This window comes from Osmerus eperlanus, chromosome 7 (genome assembly GCF_963692335.1).
Source record: "Osmerus eperlanus chromosome 7, fOsmEpe2.1, whole genome shotgun sequence".
Taxonomy (NCBI): Eukaryota; Metazoa; Chordata; class Actinopteri; order Osmeriformes; family Osmeridae; genus Osmerus; species Osmerus eperlanus.
Genome location: NC_085024.1, coordinates 19,368,396 through 19,389,253, shown reverse-complemented (window position 1 = coordinate 19,389,253; position 20,858 = coordinate 19,368,396). Strand labels below are relative to the sequence as shown.

The window sequence follows — 20,858 nt, the reverse complement described above, 5'->3', positions numbered from 1 at the left end:
GCTTTTAGCGAACACTGCCACACCCCCCAAACAGGCCAATCCGGAGAGCCGGGCCACACTCAAGACCAAATCACAGAGAACAACATCTCCATGGGTGTAGTGTTTCTTTCACCCTCTGAACCACGTGCAAAAAGCTACTACAAGAACACAGTGTTCCACCATGGGCTGTGCTGGAAGCACGTTTGGGTATGCGTGTGTGTGTGTGGGACTGTGTGTGTGTGTGTGGGTCTGTGTGTGTGGGTCTGTGTGTGTGGGTCTGTGTGTGTGTGAGTGTGGTTCTGTGTGTCAGTGTGTGTGGGTCTGTGTGTGTCAGTGTGTGTGGGTCATTGTGTGTGTGTGTGTGTGTCTGTGTCTTCGTGTTCCAATGAATATCCACCCCAAAATGCCAGCGATGTGATGCCACAAGCACTAATGACAGCCCACCATCGTCCTGCGCTACAGCCTTTCACATCCAGCCAAAATACGGAACTGAAGAAGACTCCATTTCCCAGCCTCATACAACATTGCCTCGCAGTACCAATTAAGTGAATGAGGAGCAATAGGGATGGGCTGTGTGTGTGTGGGGGGGGGGCACATGGGTAATTGGGTGTGCGTCTAATGCAGCACCAGTGAAAGTTTGGCAAAAAGAGGACAAAACTATTCGAAATTGGCACAGCACTTTCTGACAGGGGAGTCACACCCACCACCCCCCCCCCCCCCAACCACTAGTCCACCCCCCACCACCCCCCCCACTCCCCCACCCCCAAAAAACTCCTGCGGACTCGCATCCTGAGGCGGAGAACGCAGGCGGGATCACTCTGCATCGTCATCCCATTACCTGTTCCGAGAGCCAAGATATGGTTGGAGGGAGATTAGAAGATACGCAAGCCTATACGTCTGAGGAGATTACCGTGCGGTGGGTGGGTGGGTGGGTGGGTGGGTGGGGGGCACAAACTCAAAGACACTTCACCTCATTTGGCCCTTACCAGACCCGGCAACGCCTGCGGGTGTACGTGGGGAGAACGTGGGAATGTACAGAGAGAAGAAAGACTGGGGGGGGGGGGGGGGGGATCACATCTTATTTTCTTCCCAGCGCCTCCCAGATTTGAATGCCTGCCACGCTCTCGTAATATGCACAGGCATTAATCATGTTCAGTTAACAATGAATTGTGCGGGCTGCCTTTGAGGCTGGGGGGGGGAGGGTGTGGCTGGAGCCAGTCTGGTCGTCTTGGCAGAGGAGACCCCGTATAACCTGCTAACACGTCGCCTGATCGCAACCTCAATCTGGGTTTGGGAGCTATGGCGAGAAATGTAAGGTGTGCATGATCCTGGGTCATAAATCTATTCCTGCTTGCATCAGCTCTTTGTGTGTGTGTGTGTGTGTGTGTGCGTGTGTGTGTGTGTGTGTGTGTGTGCGTGTGCGTGTGTGTGTGTGGGGGGGGGGGATATGCGTGTGTGTCTCATGTCTGTCTCTCGCTCAAATTACTCCACTCCCCTGAGCCAAATGAGAGAATCAAATATGAATCAGTTGAAGTCTAAGGAGGGCTTCCAGTCTCACACCCTCAGAACACAAGCGGCATACACACTCACACACACACACTTTTGACTGTTTCTCCCTGATGTCTTGCCTCTGCACACATAGTTAAACCCATTTTTCACACACACACAAATTGACAGTAAAAGCATTTTTACTGCCAGTTCAAGTCTTGATTTCCCTCTAATGTTAGCCAGTCCTGTGTGTATTGACAAAACCATGAGAGGGTGCATCTGTTCTTTCTTCTCTAGAACAGATACTGGAACACAAACACACACGCACGCCCCCCCCCCCCCCCCCCCCCCCCCCCATTAGAGGCATGAGACAGCCTAGCGCGAGGCTGCGTCACCATTCTCCACGGTGACACGCTGTCACACCGATCCCCCTGGTCCAGACACACGTGTCTGTGGAATGAGAGGACCCCCGCTCACACAGCCTGTCCCCTAGTGACAGGCACCACGTCCACCGCTGACCGCTGGCTGAACTGATACTGATACACGCATATTGTAAATATGTCAAACACACACACACACACGAGGCTATCGACGTCCTCACTCTCAGTGGGACTTCCTGTTCTTCTTCTTGTTGTTGTTCTGACATGCAAAGTAGCGTTGGCAAATTGGTTCAATCGGATGTCTCCTAACAATATCTCAAGGACTGAAAAATCCTACCACAAATATACCCCCCCCCCCCCCCACACACACACACACACACACAGTATGCCACCAAACCAGTGTCTGGTGTCAGCAAGTTCAGCCTATCTCTGAGAAAAAGGTAATGAGTGCATAAGGAGCTTGAAACTCCAGTCAGTCTCGAGGCTTCCTAGAAGAGAGGGCAGGTGTATTTATACACGGCACTGCTGACGCCGTCTCGGACCACGCATCATGAGAGCCCCAATCCATTAGGGAGGAGGGGGAGGGGTGGGCTACAAGCTTATATACTCTACCTGCTCTGGGAGAGGGATTATGTTCTTCCAGAAACCATTACATGTATGTATATATATATATATACAGTATATATACACAGCAACCCTTCAACCACCCTGCTCATTAACCCCCCGCCTCCGCTCTCTGCCCCCTCCCACCTCCTAAATGCTGCCTCTCACTGGCACCGTTGCTTCTAGAGACCACCCTCCCCTCCCCCTCCTCCTCCCACACAAACAAAAAAAAAACATTTCAGTTTGTTTCATCAGCAGCTTTTTGGTGTGTCTTTCATCTGTTTTTTTCCCTCTTCCTCTTTCACCAAATAGCACGAAAACAGGGAAAATGCTAACTGTTCCGCTTCAAAAGGCCCTGACCGCGCGCGGTATTGATTTGGGGATGAGAAAATGCATATGATGCAAGCAGTCATGTCTAAATGTCGCACACAAGCACATATTATCAGAAATAATTGGCGGGGTTGGGTTCAGTACTACGGAGCTGCAATAGGTTTGAGTGCGTGTGCGTTTCTGAGTGTGTTTGATGGGGTTAAAAAAGAGAGGGAAAAAAAAATGAGAAAAGGAGAGAAAGAGAGACTCATAGTACACTGGGGGGGGGGGGGTGGGGGGGGGGTGGGCACACCTGTCTTCTGAAGGGAGGGAGGGGGGAGGTTTGCTGTCTGTTTCACCACGTCTGAGTATGCCACCGGCAGGCTAAGTGTATGTTTACACTCCCTACCTTGTCTCCGACTGGAAGCGGGTCATAGCTATCACTGACATTACGCCGTTGCCTTCCCTGTCTGCTTTAAACAACTTACCTAATCCCACTCATTACCTGGAATGGGACATGTCTGGCCTGCTGCTCAAAATACCTCCCGAACCCCCCCCAGGTCCTCAGACTCCCACTGTCCAAAAGCCACTAATTTGCAGTTTCGTAACTGTGGGCGTCCCAGGGTCACCAGAGCTAAGGATAGTCTAAGAGTTGGCCCTGCGGTTAGGCGCTACCACATATAGCCGCGCTCCGGTGGCGTTGGGCGAGGGCAGGGATAATGAAGCTAAGCTACCTGCAGACACACCTGAGCTGCGCTCACTTAAACGGGGACAGGCTTAGCGAGGCAGTCAGGTGCTAGCGATTACGGCTGAAGACTGCGGGGAGAAGCCCAACTCTTTAACCTGTGACTTCTTAAGTGGTTAGCTTTAAGACGCAAATACCGGTACATCAATAAAGCACGTTTCCAGGACGCCTCAGACACTTGCGTGGAGACCCCACGCATTACATCCCCAATGCCATGAAGATGTTATGTCATTAGCAGGAACAGTCCCCCTAGCCTACATTTCCCACATGCCAACAGTGTTGGTTTTATTCAGAACGAGGAGCCGTTATGAAATTCGGCACGCGTGACATGATGTGACAGCTGTGATGAGAACTCCTCCTATTTGGAGTTTCCTAAATGGGACGGGGGGGGCGGGGGGGGGGGGGTCTGTAAGTATGGTGTTTTTTTCGAAAGAGGATTGTCTGTGCCGTATTCAACACAGTGTGGATGGTGTTGAAGAAAGTGTCAGTTTGAGTAGCTCTTGTCTTCACCGCACTAGAGATCCAATCATTTCTTTTCAGTGTCTCTCACTCACTCACACACAAACACACACACACACACACAAGCGAGGACCATGAATGCAGTGCCATTCAACCACGTTCTAAAAACGGTGACAGGGGTTTTTGGGTAGGGTGAACACCTAAGATTAACTCAGCATTCAAGACGTCAACCGCTGACTCGAAAACATTGGCCAAAGGACCCAATGTTTGTCCGACAATCCTGCTCCTGTGTTTATTTATTTCTCGACTATTGGCCTAACATGTGGTGGTCACTGAAGAGCGTGGCCATGAGAGTGGGGGGGGGGGTAGAGGCAGAGGGAACAGGGCAGGCGTCCAGGAGGTTACTCTCCAGGCTGGCGGCCAGACAGACCGCGGTGCTGTGTGGTCAGCGGAGAAAAACCATCTCCGAATATTCACACAGAGGAACAGCAGACCAGCTCCAAGTGTCCCCTTGTTGTGCTGGAGAGGACAGGTTGACACGTCCATCCATGTTGATTATTTGCACGATGGAATTAGCTGGTCAAAGCTTTCTCTTTTAACCTTCTCTATCACTAACCGGGAGAGTGAGATTACAGAGGGGTTCTAACTTTTTATGGTCATTAATTGGCCTGAACACATTACATTTACATTTAGTCATTTAGCAGACGCTCTTATCCAGAGCGACTTACAGTAAGTACAGGGACATTCTCCCCGAAGCAAGTAGGGTGAAGTGCCTTGCCCAAGGACACAACGTCATTTGGCACGGCTGGGAATCGAACTGGCAACCTTCAGATTACTAGCCCGACTCCCTCACCGCTCAGCCACCTGACTCCCAACACATGGCTAAATAAACTATGTGGTTAATTCTGATATCAACACTGAGTATGGCCATTGTGTCATGGTAAGTAGCTTAAGTGCGTGTGGAGGCTTCACATATGTGCCAAAAGGCATCCATGCCCATTCATCTGCTACCATTGTTGAGAAGGGCACCACAGCGCATGGCACTGTCCACGCGTAACCATTCACACACGATGTTGAGTAAGAGAGGTTTAGAGAGGCTACTGTGGAAATATACCGTGGACAGTCATCAGACGTCTGGTGTGATAAATACCGACATCAAATATTCACTACTGTTGATTCATATGCTGTGGCACTCGTAGTTGTCTTACCTTCCATCCAGCTGAGCTATTGCTGTCGCCCTTATCCTTGAAATACGGCACATAACGGACCATCCAATCGTATATCTGGGACAGTGTAAGTCTTTTCTCAGGGGTGCTCTCAATGGCGCGTGTGATAAGGTCCGCGTATGACTGGTTACCCCATGCGTTCCGCCGCGAGGATTTGGCTTTGCGCAACTGTCCGGTCACATCGAGCGCGGCGCCGGCCAGGCATGGGTGCGTCGCACCGGGAGGCGCCGGGGCGCCGGCTGGGTGCTTCAGCTCGGCCGGCGCGCCACCCATTCTCCCTGCTCTGCAAGCGGGAACATCGTCCGGTTCCACCTTGATGGTGACCAATGGAAGACCCCCACTGACCTCATGTCCTCCCGGGAAATCCTCCGGACAAGGCAGTGGCCAGGTGCATGAGCGAGGCCGACTTTGCGGCTCGAAATCGGAATCGATATCAACCTGATGAGTCTCCAATTCGTCGTCCTCCATCATCAACATTTATCCTCTTTTGTTAAAGAAAAAATAACTAGATTCAAAAGAAGAAATGCCTCCACGATTATCGTTTCGCCTCCAATACTACTTCCAGTTGAAACCCGTCTAGTGACAGGGATATTGCAGTCTTATTCAATAAGGAAACCGTGAAACCTCGAGAAGCCGGTGATGTTGAGATGGATCATTTTGAATGGCTCGTCTGCAATATCATAACCTCGCGTGTAAAGATAAGAGAAGCAACAAGAGTAATAATAATCTCTCTCCCATTTTATCTGGAATCTAGAGGGGAATTTTTTTCATAACAATTGCAACTGATTGTCTACATCTCCAAATAACAATGTCGTTACGCTTGTCAATGACAGTTCTACGGGCTTTTAAATCCGGTAGCAGCAACAGATGATATCACTGATAAGGACAAAATTTTCAGGCAGTCGTCGAAAGATTAAATTAGAACAAACTGTCAAAAAATCATCGGAAAATTATCAAGATAAAGTGTGGATCATCCAGCAAGGAGATGTGTAAAATATTACATCTTCTTCAAGGATTGTTTGGCACAAGTCCTTTCACACACACTAGCATCCAACAGTCTGCACAACAAATTAGGTGTAAAAACGGGGTGCACGGAGGCTATGACAATCAAAAATCTTAAAATGCTGACGATAAATCGCAGAAACAAATTAATCCACCACTAGTCTCTTGTCCACTTTGGTTGCTAAAATTATGAAGCTCTCCGTCACGTCGGGTATATTTCTCACGTTTCTCCTCGGTCTCCGGTCTGCCTTTTTCACTCTCAGTTGTCTCACATGTTCTCATTTGCTTACAACTCGTTTCGTAGACGTGAACCGATGATGACGCGCAGGCTCCCGAGTGTGAATAGATGCTGCCAATTGGATGGCGCGTGAAATCACTCCCAGAACATGCTTGAAGTAACCTAGCTACGGCATCCCGTAGGCTACTCCCTCTTCATCAACTCACCTAGGCTACGTAGGCCTACGTGAAAATATAATTCGAAATGAAACAAATCTGAATGGCAGGTTATTGAGTTTATCGCCAGCAGTATGCTGTACGTTTAGGCTATAAAGCATACCCCATCTAGTCAATACAATGCACGTGATGCATCTTAATATTCAGAGACACTCAAGTGCCAATTTCTGCATAAATGCGATATTCCAGGAAGATTGTAAAATACCGTGTTTCTTTGTCCTCGTAGTAACCCAGACAATACATGTGGTCTCGGATACTACAGGGCTCCCGGTCAGATGGGCAACCGGTTTCACCTCTGGGTGGAACAGTAGCTCGGATGGTGTAATTTTCCACCACGATTAGATAGATTTAGTTCAGATTATCATAGATTAGTTCACCCCAGATTCTAATCCCATAGGAGTGAGTGGAAAGGGTTAGGATGTGTGGTAATTTCTGCTTTATTCCCATCATACAAAGATGTAATTTCTTATAATATATTCACCAATGCCTTAACGAGCCGGTTCACATATTTGTACAAGTCGAACAGGGGGGCTATTGTGGAAGCTAGCCGAGCAAGTACACAGCCCTCGATTGACCCATGCATGTGTGCGTAATGCCCAGATTGCTACATTCTCTGACCGAGGGGATTCCGCCCACGCGGCATGTATGGCACCGCCTCCTTGTGTCTACAGTGGACAGCTGGGCGGGCACATGGCTCAGGTGCTTATGCGATTGGTCATAATGGTCACAAATAAATATGGCTATTGGTTCACTTTTTACCAAATCGGGTCAATACAGGTTTTTAATTGTAAGTCTATCTCTGTTAATACCTGTCTAACTACATTAGTTTATTAAAATAAATGCGACGAGCAGGTTGCCTGCTCGTCGAAACTACAATCGAAACTCATCAGAAAAAAATAAAACAGTTCAAGTGGATTGAAAAGTCACTTAAAGACATCAGCGATCCCCTCCATTCAATGCACTGCCAATTTTCATACAGTGAGATATAGTGTGTCAACATGATTGTAACATTAGATTTGTTTTGTGCAAATCAATAGATGTCAGCCTGTTTCTACAGAACGCATTGACTTTGTTTTACAACCGGAATAACGTCTCGTGTAACAGACATAACTGGTTGTTCTGTGGATTTGAACCTACGGTACTTACTCACCTTATTGGCATCTAGACAGTCAGATACCAAAACACCCACTAAACAGTGGCTGACATTCTGCAGCAACACTCCACTCCCCCAAACGTCCACAGTGCATTCAGAGTTGCGCAACCCGACCACTAACACCATGTCTGCTTAGAGGCGAGTGATGATATGTCCCACTTGAGTAATTTTCAAGAACCCAAAGTAGCACATGCACGGAATAAAATGATGTGTCATAGCGCGTCATACCACACAGGTATCGACAGTCATATCACTCCTCGTTTTACGACCTGAGATTAAACAGAAGCATTTGGACACAGAAACAAACAGGCATCCTTCCATGCTACATTTTAATAACACTAAAGTCCATTCATGCCTAGTATCAACAACACCACAGAAATGGGGGTCTTTTGTAAGGACCAAAAGTGGAATGTCTTTTTTTGTCTCGCCTGGCACCGAACGTACTTGCTCCAGACGGTATCCTTGACACAAAGTCAGTGCTCTATTAGTTGGTAGGAGTTTAAAAGGATCTATGCTGTGAGCCGAGATTTGGTCAGCATTGCGTAATGTCTCTCAGTCACAACATCTCCGGCGGCCATGGTAACCACTACGACAATGACGGTGAGACACCAGAACGATTAACCCAATCAAGAGGCTTAGAGGAGACACACCCTCTGATGAAGAAGGGAGGATGGAAGAAGGGGATAGAGAGACAGGCAGTCAGACACATAGCCTGCAAGCTAGTTGACATGGTGGTTTGTGTGTGTGTGTGTGTGTTCGGGCTGCTCTAGGCAGGGTGCTTTACGTTGTCCCCATACCACACATTCCATTGGCAGCCAGGCTGGCTTGAGGCGCTGTTGCAGATCCTGGAACAGAACGCTCAGTGCAAAGATCGTTCCAGCCACCAGCCAGCCCTCCTCCAAAGCTGCAACAAGGCCTGCATTGTGACCATCAATTTGCACTCTGAAAAAGCACAGGAATTTCATTCACATAACAAAAATAGTTTTTTGTTTTTGTCCCCTCTCTTCCCAGTTCCCGCCCATGACTCCTCCCTTGCCAAGGCCCAGCACCCACCGCCCCCACCCCGTGGCCTGAGTGCTGTGGCTGTCCCCTGTACTGCCACAGCCTCGTCGGGTTACGTAAAGCGGCATTCCAGCCTCTTCCTCTCTGGTGTGGCTGGAAGTCGGAGGAGCCACAAGGAGGCACTGGGGAGATCGATGTCCGCCCTGGGAAGAAAAAAAGCTTCCCATTCGGTTTGTGTCCTCTCTGAAGTTCCAGCCCACTCTTTAACAAGCATATGGGCTCCCAATGACACAGGAAGGAGAGGGCTACGTTCCAAGTATCTGGAATGTTCCTCAGAAGGCCAGGCCAGATTTCACCCCTTGGTGGCACAAGCCCAAGTTAGGCTGACTTTAAGACTTCCTGATCCCGGGGAAGAGCTGGCTTCTCGTGTCGCAGACCTTATCATTAGCTCTGCCTCATTTGAACATAATGTTCAGAGACATAAAGATGGATATTGCCAGGAGCTTTATAAACCTCTCTTATAGAGCTTTATTTTGAAAGCGTGGTAATATGGATTTAAAAGAAGGGTTTGCAGGTCACAGCTTTTTCCCACCTTTTCAGAGATGACAGCAAGAGCTATAATATAACTACGTAACTGGTACTGGTGTGACCATTTATCTTTCTTCTCTAACCATTCTTGTATACAGGACTGTTATGTTGATGGGTTCAGGTAGAGGGAATTTAAGTCCACATCTTCAGGCATATGTTACAATAGTTTACCATAAGTGCAAAACATTACCACCCATTGACTTGAATGGCATGAGCCAAGAGGCTGCGTTCCCTACGCGATTGGCTAATATGCTTTTCTTCTGAAAAGCGGCGCTCTCCCATTTCTTCGAACCAAGTGGCTAATCGCTTCGCCTCCAGCAGTGGGTTAAACCACTCACTTGTACAAGACGTTGGGTTTGGCTGGTTCCACAATAGCTGAGCAGGCCTGGTGCCAAGATGATGATTAGCCCAGCTCTGTGTTAGCTCTCCAGGCAGGCTGGAGGAGAGGGGCCCAGGGAGCCCAGCTCATCACAACAGAGGGTGGTACTGAGCACAAGTTTAAGTGAGTGAGTGAGGGGGGGCAGGACAGGCCGGGAGGGGGCAGAATGTAGCGTGTGAGCGTTGGACATACACAGCCCCGGGCGAAAGGCATCCGCTTCTTTTATACATAATTCACTTGCTGCTCCAGCATCGCGGCCTAGCTCCTAGGGGCCCTTCGGTCTGGATGCAGTCGGAAACACCGGCGTTCCCAGCCAATCAAAGGCTGTGTCTTTGACAGGCGAACGGACACCCACTTCTGTATAGGTCGACTTGGCACGGAAGGAGAAGGTTTGACCCCCCCCCCCCCCCCCCCCCCGGTGACTCAGGGGGGCGTATAGCTCGAACACCCGAGACCAACCGAGTTGTATTAAAACAGCGCGCATGTGACAGTGAGCCGACTGACAAGCCCACCAACGCAGTCCTCGCCTTTCCGCGCTAGCAGGCTCGACGCTGACGTACACGCGGCGAGACAGCCCCTGCCTCTTCCCCAGCAGGCTAGACGAGCGGCTGTGCGTTGCCCTCCCGGCTGTACGCCAACCGCGAGCACGCCGACCATCTGCGAGGCCTCCACCGGAGAGGACGGCGGCAGGCTACGCGCGCACGTTTTTACATGTGCATTAGGCAACATTAAGTGCTCGCCGTACTCACCATTAGACCGAGCGCGCCATGTGTAAAAGCCTGGGCTCGGATTGCCACGGCAGGGCCTCTAATGGGTTAACGTTGGAGATGAGAGGGGAAGGGAAATCAATGCTTTTGTGAGAGGAAGAAAGGGAAAGCTTTCACAGGTCTATGTATCATTAAGCAATTGAGAAAGCTAATTAGAGCTGGGGGGGGGGGGGGGGGAGAGATGTGCAGATCTCGCGGCTAATTATTTCCATGGCAACCACGGCTAGTGTGGATGATCTGAGGTGGTGATGTACAATAGCATCAAAGCAGGCAGCCTAGGTTTTGGGAAGATGAAGGGAGACCCCTAGTGGTGAATGGCAGTAGTACGTAAATCAAATCTGAGGTAGGCCTTGAGACAGTTTTTATTTAGCATTAAAGCCTAAATCCAAAAAAAAACAACAGAGTGAATGACTGACATTCACATGACTGTGAAATGAATCATATGTGATCTATAGCATCATTGTATTCATGTGATTTGGAAAAAGATGGTCATTATTTACACATGCAATATCTCCCGTTTGTCACATAATCCTTGCGGGCCATGTAATAATCCTCTAGAAGTCCTTCACAAACATGACTGCAGCTGAACGCTGCATGTCTGTAACAGGCGTTAACCCACTGAGTGAGAGAGAGGGCCATCCAGGCAACAAACAAACAGAACGAATCACAAAGCATGTGTTTGTCGGATTCACGCTTGTAGAAAACGTAAACACACCAGAAAATCTGTAAGTTTTTTCCTTGGGGGGGGGGGGGGGGGGGGGAACACACACCCGAGACTGACCTCAGACTGGGCCCGGCTGCGCCTCATTGGTGGGGGGGATGTCAAGCTTGTTTGTCATTGGACGGCAGCTGTTACACAGCGCACTGATTGGGTGTTTGCAGTTGCCCCCCCTCCCCGGCACCTCACATGTGTCTCTTGGGGTCGATCTTTTCCAGGTGGACCAGCGGTTTGAGCTGCTCCGCGAAGCTGCGCATGTCCTCGGACATGGTGTCCTGCCCCGCGGGCGCCAGCACGCTCAGCTCCACCAGGTACGACAGCGACAGGGGCTCAGTGTTCTCCGTGTTCCCCGGCACCAGGACCCGCGACAGCTTGCTCACCACCACCTTCAGCACGCCCCGACGGAAGATGTGGCCCTTGGCCACAAACTCGTGGTCCATGCGGAAGCCCATCTCGTTGAGGAAGTCAGGCAGGCTGTGGGAGGCGGCCACGTCCACGCAGTTCCGCACCAGCGCGTTCCGGCTCTTGTCGCCCACCTCGGGCTGGCCCAGGTAGCGCAGGTGCCAGGGGGCGGTGGGGTGGGAGAGGGAGCGGCGGGCGCGGAGCAGGAAGGGGTTGCCCTGCTGGCCCTTGAGGAGGTAGACCAGCTCATGGTCGGCAAAGCTCTCGGGCTCCATGTTGTCACACAGGCCTCTCAGGCGGTGAAGCAGACTCTCCAGGGCCTGGTCCAGCACACTGCCTGGAGAATAACAACATAGTGAAACACTCAGGCCTACTCGGAAGTCGCTTCAAACTGCTCACATCTGCTTTTTGTTTTAGTGCCAAGCCTTTGGCTCGCAATAATAAGCAGCTAATTTCCTTAATCGTATGGGCATTTCATCTCTAGTGCTTGACCCGTTGAATCAACTGACCTGCATTATCCTTCAGTACTAGTATATTGCAACTTGCTTACACACTCTAGCCAAGGGTGTTTCTGCTTTCAACAGCAAAATCCACTAGTAGGCTCAACTGTGAGATTAACTCTTACTGGGTCAGTGAAGTATGAATGCCTTCACTGACCAGGGAAGGTAATGAAGGTGACACCAATACAATGAAACATACATTAAAATCCCACCATGGATATGACTTCAGAAACATGCACCCATGCCAGAGTTTCTTGGTTTGCCACATGGCTGATTATGTTGCCAACGTTAGCCTAGGATGGGTGAAACAACAAGGTCAACTGAACCAAATCACAAAGGGTCAACTTGACCCTTTGTGATTTGTCTACCTTAGAGTGGTTCGGTTTGAGTCTGGACCATGTAGCCATATAGTTCTGTGAGACCAACTAAAAAGTTATGCAAATTACACGTTTGACGTGAAAAAGTAGGTACCTTGTAACAGATATTCCATCATGTTGATGGTGCCCCCGGTAACGGGCATCACAGTGACCGGTGGGGCCTCCATCACTCCCGAAACAGACGAAGACTTCACAGACGGTTAGACAGGGCTCTGGGGGGGGGGGGGGGGGGGGGACTGACATATGAGAAAATACATTCACTATTCTGGCTCCAAATAAGTTTAAAGAAGTATCAACCTGCAATTGCTTAATGCCACTGGAAATAGTTAGCTAGCCTATTTACCGGCAGACATGGTTTAGCGTTGACATTCTTTGAGGCTCTACGATCTGAAATCTATAATCAAGCAACAGAGGGCCACTCACAAGCCCACGGGTGACCACGGTCGACTAAGGTGCAACGAACGTATATTATCGTGAGCAAGATCCATGGACATTTTTTTTTGAGTGCGTGCGTTTTTGTGTACGCTACAGTAACTGGATGAACTTTACAGATTTACGTTCCTGGGCATCACCAAAACTGACCTCAACTTGGGGAAAAGCAAAGCCCGCTAGTGGCATCAGCTCTTCTTCACCAGGTCCTCACTGTGGGCCGTGTGGTAGTCGATGAACAAGTCCACACGAGTTAGGTAGGCGGCTAGTGTGCGATGGTTTGCGAGGTAATAGACGAACACATATATAAAGTTGGATTGAAACTATGCGACTTCAAAAAATTGAATAAGGAAAAAAATACAACGATTCTTCAGTTAGTGGTGGCAGAAAAACTACCAAGCCAGCTTGTTATCTTCTTCTTTGACTCTAATTGGCGGATGGTATCCTGCTATAAACTCAATACACCGCCACCTACTGTACCGGAGTATGTGGCCAGTCACGGCCTAGGCCTACTACTATGGAAGCAAATCAGTGACATGTTTTGAATTTTACAAGGCATTGAATACTTAATGTTTTTAGGAGAGAGGTACTGTCCTACAGTACGTGTATAGATGGTGCTTTTCCTTTATTATCATTTAATTGTATGTTTATTTTACATTTTTGCTATGTACTTGTATAATTGATAGCTTGGCATGAGAAAAAAATGAAGAAATACTTAATATTGACATTTAAACACATCTCGGAAATAGCATAAAATCCTCGCTAAATGTAATAACTTTTTCAAAATTGTCCTAAAAAATCTCAAATTGACACCAGATTATTGTAAAATGGCTGTCCTATTTCCACACCCTTTACTTCTTCAATCATTTTTTTATTTCAGAGATTAGCAATTTTCCATCTGATAATAACTAGACTAATAATAATCTGGTGTATATTTGAGATTTTCAGTACAATTTTGAAAAAGTTATTACATTTAGCGAGGGGTTTCATGCTATTTCAGAGATGAGCGATTTTCTATCATTTTTTTAAACATACGCTAATAGAAGAAGTGAAGGTTGTGGAAGTATACCAGACAATGATATAATACTCAAGTGTCCATTTTAGGTTTTATATCCATATAAATATTATAAAAGTAGCCTAATATTTTTTCTAAATTGTATGGGTAGTTTAAACCCGGTCCCTAACGCGACGCTGCAAACTGTTTCCCGAATGTGAGACGAATGTTGAATGTCGAATATGAAACTAACTTCACCTCGGTATTCTACATTTCCATCTCCAGCGTTTAATAGGCTTAGTTGAATGGTTCTCAGACTTTTCCCTCGTTGATGAAACTGCAGAGGCTCATCAACTTAAACTTGTGAAAATGTGATTAGGCTTTGTTTTAAAATGATGCAACGCAGTGTGTGACATTTGACGGAGGCTAGATGAAAGCGGGACTGAACCATTTCGAAAACTTCCGTAAAGCCTTAAAAAAAACTTCCGTAATCCTCCGACCGAATTTCCCACGTGCCATGAAGGGAATTCCTACGGCTGTAGGCGCAACTGGACCGTCCAGCCGTCTTCAGCTTCCGCTGCCGGCAGTCTACTTATTGTGGTTGGCAGATCGCGTTACAAAATACAAAAACTAGTGACTGGTCTTGGATCAGGTTTTCACTTCTAAACACACTATGTGGGTACGCTCGATTTGGATTCTCTGTTTCGCCCAGACAAATCTGTTTTACAGTTCTCCGCCCATAACTCCTGAACCACGGATCCCTTTGCCATAACTACTAGGTCACCTTAATTGTTTTTCCTAGTTTCCTGTTGCTCAACCTTGTAACAAGCTTAAATGCGAAATTGGCAATGGGGATAGCTGAGACATTAAAGACGCAATTGTCATTGGATTTGCGTCACCTTCATCACTGGGTTGCAATATTCTTCCTTGTGACTGTTGTTTTTAAATTAACTCAACTAATTGTTAAAAGGAGACAATGGCTTCGGGCTCTTGAACAATTTCCTGGACCACCACAACACTGGCTTTACGGTCATGTCCATGAGGTAGGTCAATTTTCTAAACCATTTAACATGCCAGTTTCTTCTAAATGTAAAACCTACATTTATAAAACGTGTCGAAACATTGTTTCATTCTCAGCATCAATTACTGGCAGACCGACTGCGACTGCAAAACTAGTATTCGAGGCAGTCTAGTCCAGTAGTCCAAATTTTGATGGGGTTTCGAAGAATTAGTTTATAGAGACGTACAGTGGTGTAGCGGCTTCTCGAAAGAAAGTTGTCTGTTCTATTTGCATATAACTCAAATGCGATGTGGCCGATTCGGGTGACCCAAAATGGAATACGAATCATTGTTGCAAAGCAAGGTATATCAGTAATTTTTCAGTACTGAGATGAGACAGATTCAAACAAATGGATAACTTAAAGCACTTTCCCCTTTCCTCGTGTTCTATTGCAGTTTAAACAGGATGGGACAGATTTGGATAAAGTGGTGACATGGGGGGAGACATATCCCATGGCGTTTCAAATGTGGTTTGGTCCATTTGTTTCATTCTTGAATATTCACCACCCAGATTATGTCAAAACCATTCTATCATCTACAGGTGTGTATCTATGCAAATTGTACATCAGCGTGTTGGGGTCTTATTTATTTAAATAAAACATGTGACCTGCTTTCCTAACAGAGCCCAAAGATGATCTTGCTTATAGATTCCTTATTCCATGGATAGGTAAGTCAGCTGCTTTGTGTTGGTATTTAGTGAAATATTGCTTTGAATTAGGTTGAGGGGGTCTTAGATAAAGAGTTAAAGCACCTTCCATAAAAGAGAAAATATTAAACTTGGGGGGTCCCATAATCTTTGTGTTAATTACCCTCCTCTCTCCATCCCCAGGAGATGGTTTGCTCGTGTCTAAGGGCCAGAAATGGTTTCGGCACAGAAGACTTCTGACCCCTGGTTTTCACTACGATGTTTTAAAGCCATATGTCAAACTAATGGCGGACTCTGCGAAAACCATGTTGGTGTGTTCAGTGTATCCTACTACAATAACAGCAATAATCCTGAGAGTTACTTGTAGAAGGAATGGGCATCACCAATCATAAGAGACATGAATCAGAATCAGAATGGGTTTTATTCGCCATGAAAGTTTGCACAGACAAGGAATTTGCTTTGTCAGGAAGGTGCAAACATTACACATATAGGAATCTAAAATTTAAATATGAGGACTAACTATACTAAGGGTACATAACTAGCAATACTAAGTGGAATTAGATTAAAATAAACTATACAATAAAAAATAAAATATAAGTTGCAGTAATTTACAATATAATTGTATTGTGCAGTGTGTTTTAAGGGCATTGAGTCATTTAAGTCACTTTGAGTCAGTGTGAACCCTTGACCTTGTTGAAGAGCCCAACAGCGGAAGGGAATGAAGCAAGAAAATAAGGGTGGTGTCTGTGTTTCTGACAGGCCAAGTAGTGACTGGATCTGTCTTTTTCATCTTGCAGGACAAATGGGAGAGTCACTCTGGAAGCAAGGAGGCGTTTGAGTTATTTGAACATGTGAGCCTTATGACACTGGACAGCATAATGAAATGTGCGTTCAGTTCCAACAGTAACTGCCAGACAGAAGGGTCAGTTTCCACACCTCCTTTTATGTCCGACGTGTAATTTATCAATGTCTTTTAGAATATCACTTTACTCCCTCTCATTCCAAAAAAACTGTTAAGGGAGAGATTACAGAAAATTCCTTCTCATTACAGTGGTACTAACGCATACATCAAGGCGGTGTACGAGCTTAGCGACTTGGTCAATCTCCGCTTCCGGGTCTTTCCGTACCACAGTGAATTCATCTTCCACCTCAGCCCACATGGATTTAGGTTTCGGAAAGCATCCAAAGTGGCTCACAGTCACACAGGTACGATATATGAAGTGTAACCTCTATTAACTGTGGATGGACATGTCCAACTCAAGTCCACCATTTTAGTGAAGGAGAAATGCAACATTCTGGAAGAATTGACTCAGTTAAGCATTCCTAAAATCAAAATAATTTAATCTACTGGTATTTAAATTGACGTTCAATTCATTGAATAGCGTTCTAAGTGGGGAAATTGTGACTAATGCTCTTCTGTCATGTGATCTGCTTGTAGAGGAAGTCATAAGAAAGAGGAAAGAAGCACTGAAGGACGGGAAGGAGCTGGGAAGGATGCAGGCCAAGAGAAACCTGGACTTTCTGGACATCCTTCTCTGTGCGAGAGTATGTCACTGTTTTAACACACTGTTGCTTTCTTCACAGATACAGAATAGAATGGATTTATGATGGTGTTGCAGATGTTTTACATCGGGCTACATCCTGAACTGTACATTGTTATTATTATAATTTGAAAGAAAACATTGGTACTACAGCTGCTACTGTAGCAGGCAGTATGCATGAAACATGACCTGTGGAACACACTACATAGTCAAATCATTACACTTTAAACTGGTACGTATTGGTTTATTATTATACCATTGTCACCATGGTAGATGACCCTTCCCCTCTGCAGGTAGTGTGTCAAAATAGCCACAAAAACATGCTGACTTGCATACAGCATGTCACGGCCATAGCCGTGCCCCCCTGTTGTTTTGGTTTTTCCCTGCCCTAGTGTTTCCCTGTGTCTGTCATTGTCTTCACCTGTGTCTCGTTCAGTGGTTTCAGTCTCGTTAGCCTCATTGTGTCCACCGGTGTCTTGTTTGGTTCTGTGTATTTAGGTTCCTGTTTTGTGTCCAGTATTTGTCTTGTCATTACCCATTGTCGTTGTGAGTACCCTGTCTGTTCCTGTTTTGAGTAATAAACCCTTTTGTGTTGACGCCATGTTTGCCAACTCTCCGGCATTTGGGTCCTACCCCACCTCTCGCCGTGACACAGCAGACAATTCGACCCGGATGATTCTCCAAGTCTTCCTGGAACTTTTGGTGCCGTGTATCAGACACACTATGTTATGAGTTGTCTGCCATTCTGATTTGGATGTTAGGATGCCATTTGATACACAGGGCATGATAAGCAAGACAATGCTGACTGTCCAGTGTGTATCTTGACAGTATCTTATCGATTGAAAACAACCTTGACTTGTAAACATGTCACCATTGAAAGCACCTGACCCCTAACAAAAAACAGTCCTGAACCATGTTGCTTTCCATTCTCCAGGACGAGGATCAGCAGGGCTTGTCTGACGAAGACATCAGAGCTGAGGTGGACACCTTCATGTTCGAGGGCCACGACACCACAGCCAGCGGGATCTCCTTCACCCTCTACAGTCTGGCCTGTAACCCGGAGCACCAGCAGATCTGCAGGGACGAAGTCCTCCACGTCCTGGATGGCAGGGACACCATGGAGTGGTGGGTCACCTGCCCACATCACAGAAGAAAATAGAAGAAGAAGAAAATACAAGAATGATGATGTATCGTAAAATATGACATTCTGTTACAGGGGTGAAGGTTTGATTTGAAAGGTTTGTGCTTGGTGGTGGAGGTGTAAATGAGAATTAATTTACACACTTTATCCAAAGTGATAAACCTTTGAACCTGAAACCTTTTGATCTGCAGTCAAATGCTTCACTGAGCAATACCCATTCCTGGTTAGAAGTCTTTATTTTTATATTATACTTTACAGTGACTGAGGGGACAACAGTGACTATCTGTTTCTTCATTTGGGTAGTGGAATCACTTTGATGGATTTGTTTTCTAGGGAGGATCTAAGTAAAATACCTTACACAACTATGTGTATTAAGGAGTCCCTCCGTCTCTACCCTCCTGTACCTGGAATGTCCCGGAAGATAACCAAACCCATGACCTTTTTCGATGGCAGGACTGTGCCTGAAGGTACTGTCTTTAAAAAAAACTTGGTTTCCATTAATACTGTTGTATACAACATGAACTAGGACATGGGCATGGTTTTTCTATCTCATAAAATAATAACTCTTAGGTTTACAATAGGTCACATTCTAACCTTTGTTTTAGTCAAAGCGTCATTAAACATTAACTGGTATTTGTTTAAGAGACACTGCCTATCACTTCACCATCCAGTGACCCCCCAGTCATTACACCTCTTTTGGCAGTAGACCTTTTAGACAAGGCTATCTTTTCCGTTTATCTATTGCATGTCACAACTATTACAGAGACTGGATCGTAGCCATAATAAGTTATAATAAGTTAATTACCGCCTAATTAAGCCAAGATCAGGAAGGATCATCTTGGCTTAGTTAGCACAACTCATCACTTGTGCAGAGTGGGTCCTCTGTAGTGTAACTGCAGTTGTCCTATTATACAACTTAATATAAAATATAAAATAAAATAAAACTTGATTTGTCTAGGTTGTCTCGTTGGAACAAGCGTGTTTGGAATTCATAGGAATGCAACTGTCTGGGAGAACCCTCATGTGAGAATACCATCTGCACACACGTGTTGTCATTTAACTGGACACTCAGTAACGGGGGTCAGATTGTCCAGCTGTGTGAACGAGTGACTGACAGCTATTGACTGTGAACTATGTCAGAGGAATCTGCCTTTGTCATTATTCTGTTCATGCCGTTTTTCTAATTTTTCTTCCTAATCTGAAAGGTTTTTGATCCACTGAGATTTCTGCCTGAGAACTCTTCTAAGAGGTCACCCCATGCATTTGTGCCTTTTTCTGCTGGGCCTCGGTTAGTACACACTGTTCACCAGACCTGATGTTGCTTGACGTGGTAGAGGATGTTCAAGAAGTCTTTTAGTCAAAATTCTAATACAAAGGAAACACTGTGATCTAGAAACTTACTGACAGTTTAGAACGACGCAACTAGATCATTCAAATCAAAATTAGATGTCACCCTCTGCTGTTTAAAACGAGGTCTGCGATTCATTTTTCATCATCGCGATTGTATCGTCTTGCGATGTATTGTTATGTTCTTAGTAGCAAGGGCTGGTTTTCACATTACAGCTACAGACAGGGCTACTCATTTACGTGGCTGGAGTTTGGAGTCTTTGTCCTCGCAATGACCCAGTTACAGCGCTAGAATTGGCATTAGAGGTTGTTCGCTATGGTAACAGCACCGCTTTCCCAACTCAACAAATACAACTGTTGTATTCTTCGAAACGTTGTTCCAGAAAGAGAATAAATGGTTTATGGTCATGCTCAATCTGTTGTATATAGTATAAGTATATAGTGTATGCTGTGAAAGTACTCTCATACCAATTTTAACAGCAAATCGTGTGATTTTCACTGCAAAACATAACCTTTGATTTTTATCTCTCTCCATCTTAGGAATTGCATTGGACAGAACTTTGCTATGAATGAGTTGAAAGTAGTTGTTGCTCAAACACTCAAGAGGTACCATCTTATAGAGGACCCAACCAAGAAGCCCAAGATGCTTCCTAGGCTGATTCTGCGCTCCCTCAATGGAATCCACCTGAAGATTGAACCTGTTGAACTTGAACCGTGAGGAAAATCAACCCAATCAAGGACAACCAGAAAACATGTAACATTTCAGTGAGAAATAGTCACTAATTCATTTGAGCCATATAATAAAAGTAAATCATTTTCAGTTGATGTTGTGGCTCTCTGCAAGAGGTAGGCTAACTTTCTGTTTGAAGTGTGCATTTTCTCACGCAGTGAGGATAATGATGAAAGGCAGTTTATGTTACTATGAGTAACAAACAGCGAGACATGCAAACATTCTCATTGATTTATTTTATAAAATAATGCCGTTTGTGCCACATATGTTTATATTCATAGATTAATTTTTAAATAAATTGTGCCAGGACACAAGCTATATCCTTTATATATGTATATATCAATTCAGTAGGCTACTTGACAAAAGTATTTGTGTGTGCATGTTTTAGTGTGTACCAACTCAGGGTTCCTGCAGGTTTCAGTAAGTCAAATTTAAGACCAT

General features: G+C 46.1%; 2 protein-coding genes across 2 annotated transcripts; one reads left to right on the top strand and one right to left on the bottom strand.

Annotated features, from left to right (window-relative positions):
- Positions 1–10,879: 10,879 nt before the first annotated feature.
- med18 (mediator of RNA polymerase II transcription, subunit 18 homolog (yeast)) lies at positions 10,880–13,540 on the bottom strand. The gene is made up of 3 exons (XM_062465675.1): positions 13,113–13,540; positions 12,625–12,742; positions 10,880–11,990 (listed from the first exon to the last, which is right to left on the bottom strand). The coding sequence occupies exons 2-3, from the start codon at positions 12,695–12,697 to the stop codon at positions 11,437–11,439; spliced, it is 627 nt and encodes a 208-aa protein (XP_062321659.1). The 5' UTR covers positions 12,698–12,742; positions 13,113–13,540; the 3' UTR covers positions 10,880–11,436.
- Positions 13,541–14,656: 1,116 nt separating this feature from the next.
- LOC134023473 (cytochrome P450 4B1) lies at positions 14,657–20,709 on the top strand. The gene is made up of 12 exons (XM_062465628.1): positions 14,657–14,996; positions 15,409–15,553; positions 15,635–15,679; positions 15,842–15,969; positions 16,456–16,580; positions 16,710–16,864; positions 17,097–17,203; positions 18,134–18,324; positions 18,674–18,807; positions 19,299–19,363; positions 19,546–19,628; positions 20,228–20,709. Exons 1-12 carry the CDS (start codon positions 14,802–14,804, stop codon positions 20,403–20,405), a joined length of 1,551 nt encoding a protein of 516 aa, XP_062321612.1. The 5' UTR covers positions 14,657–14,801; the 3' UTR covers positions 20,406–20,709.
- Positions 20,710–20,858: the final 149 nt, after the last annotated feature.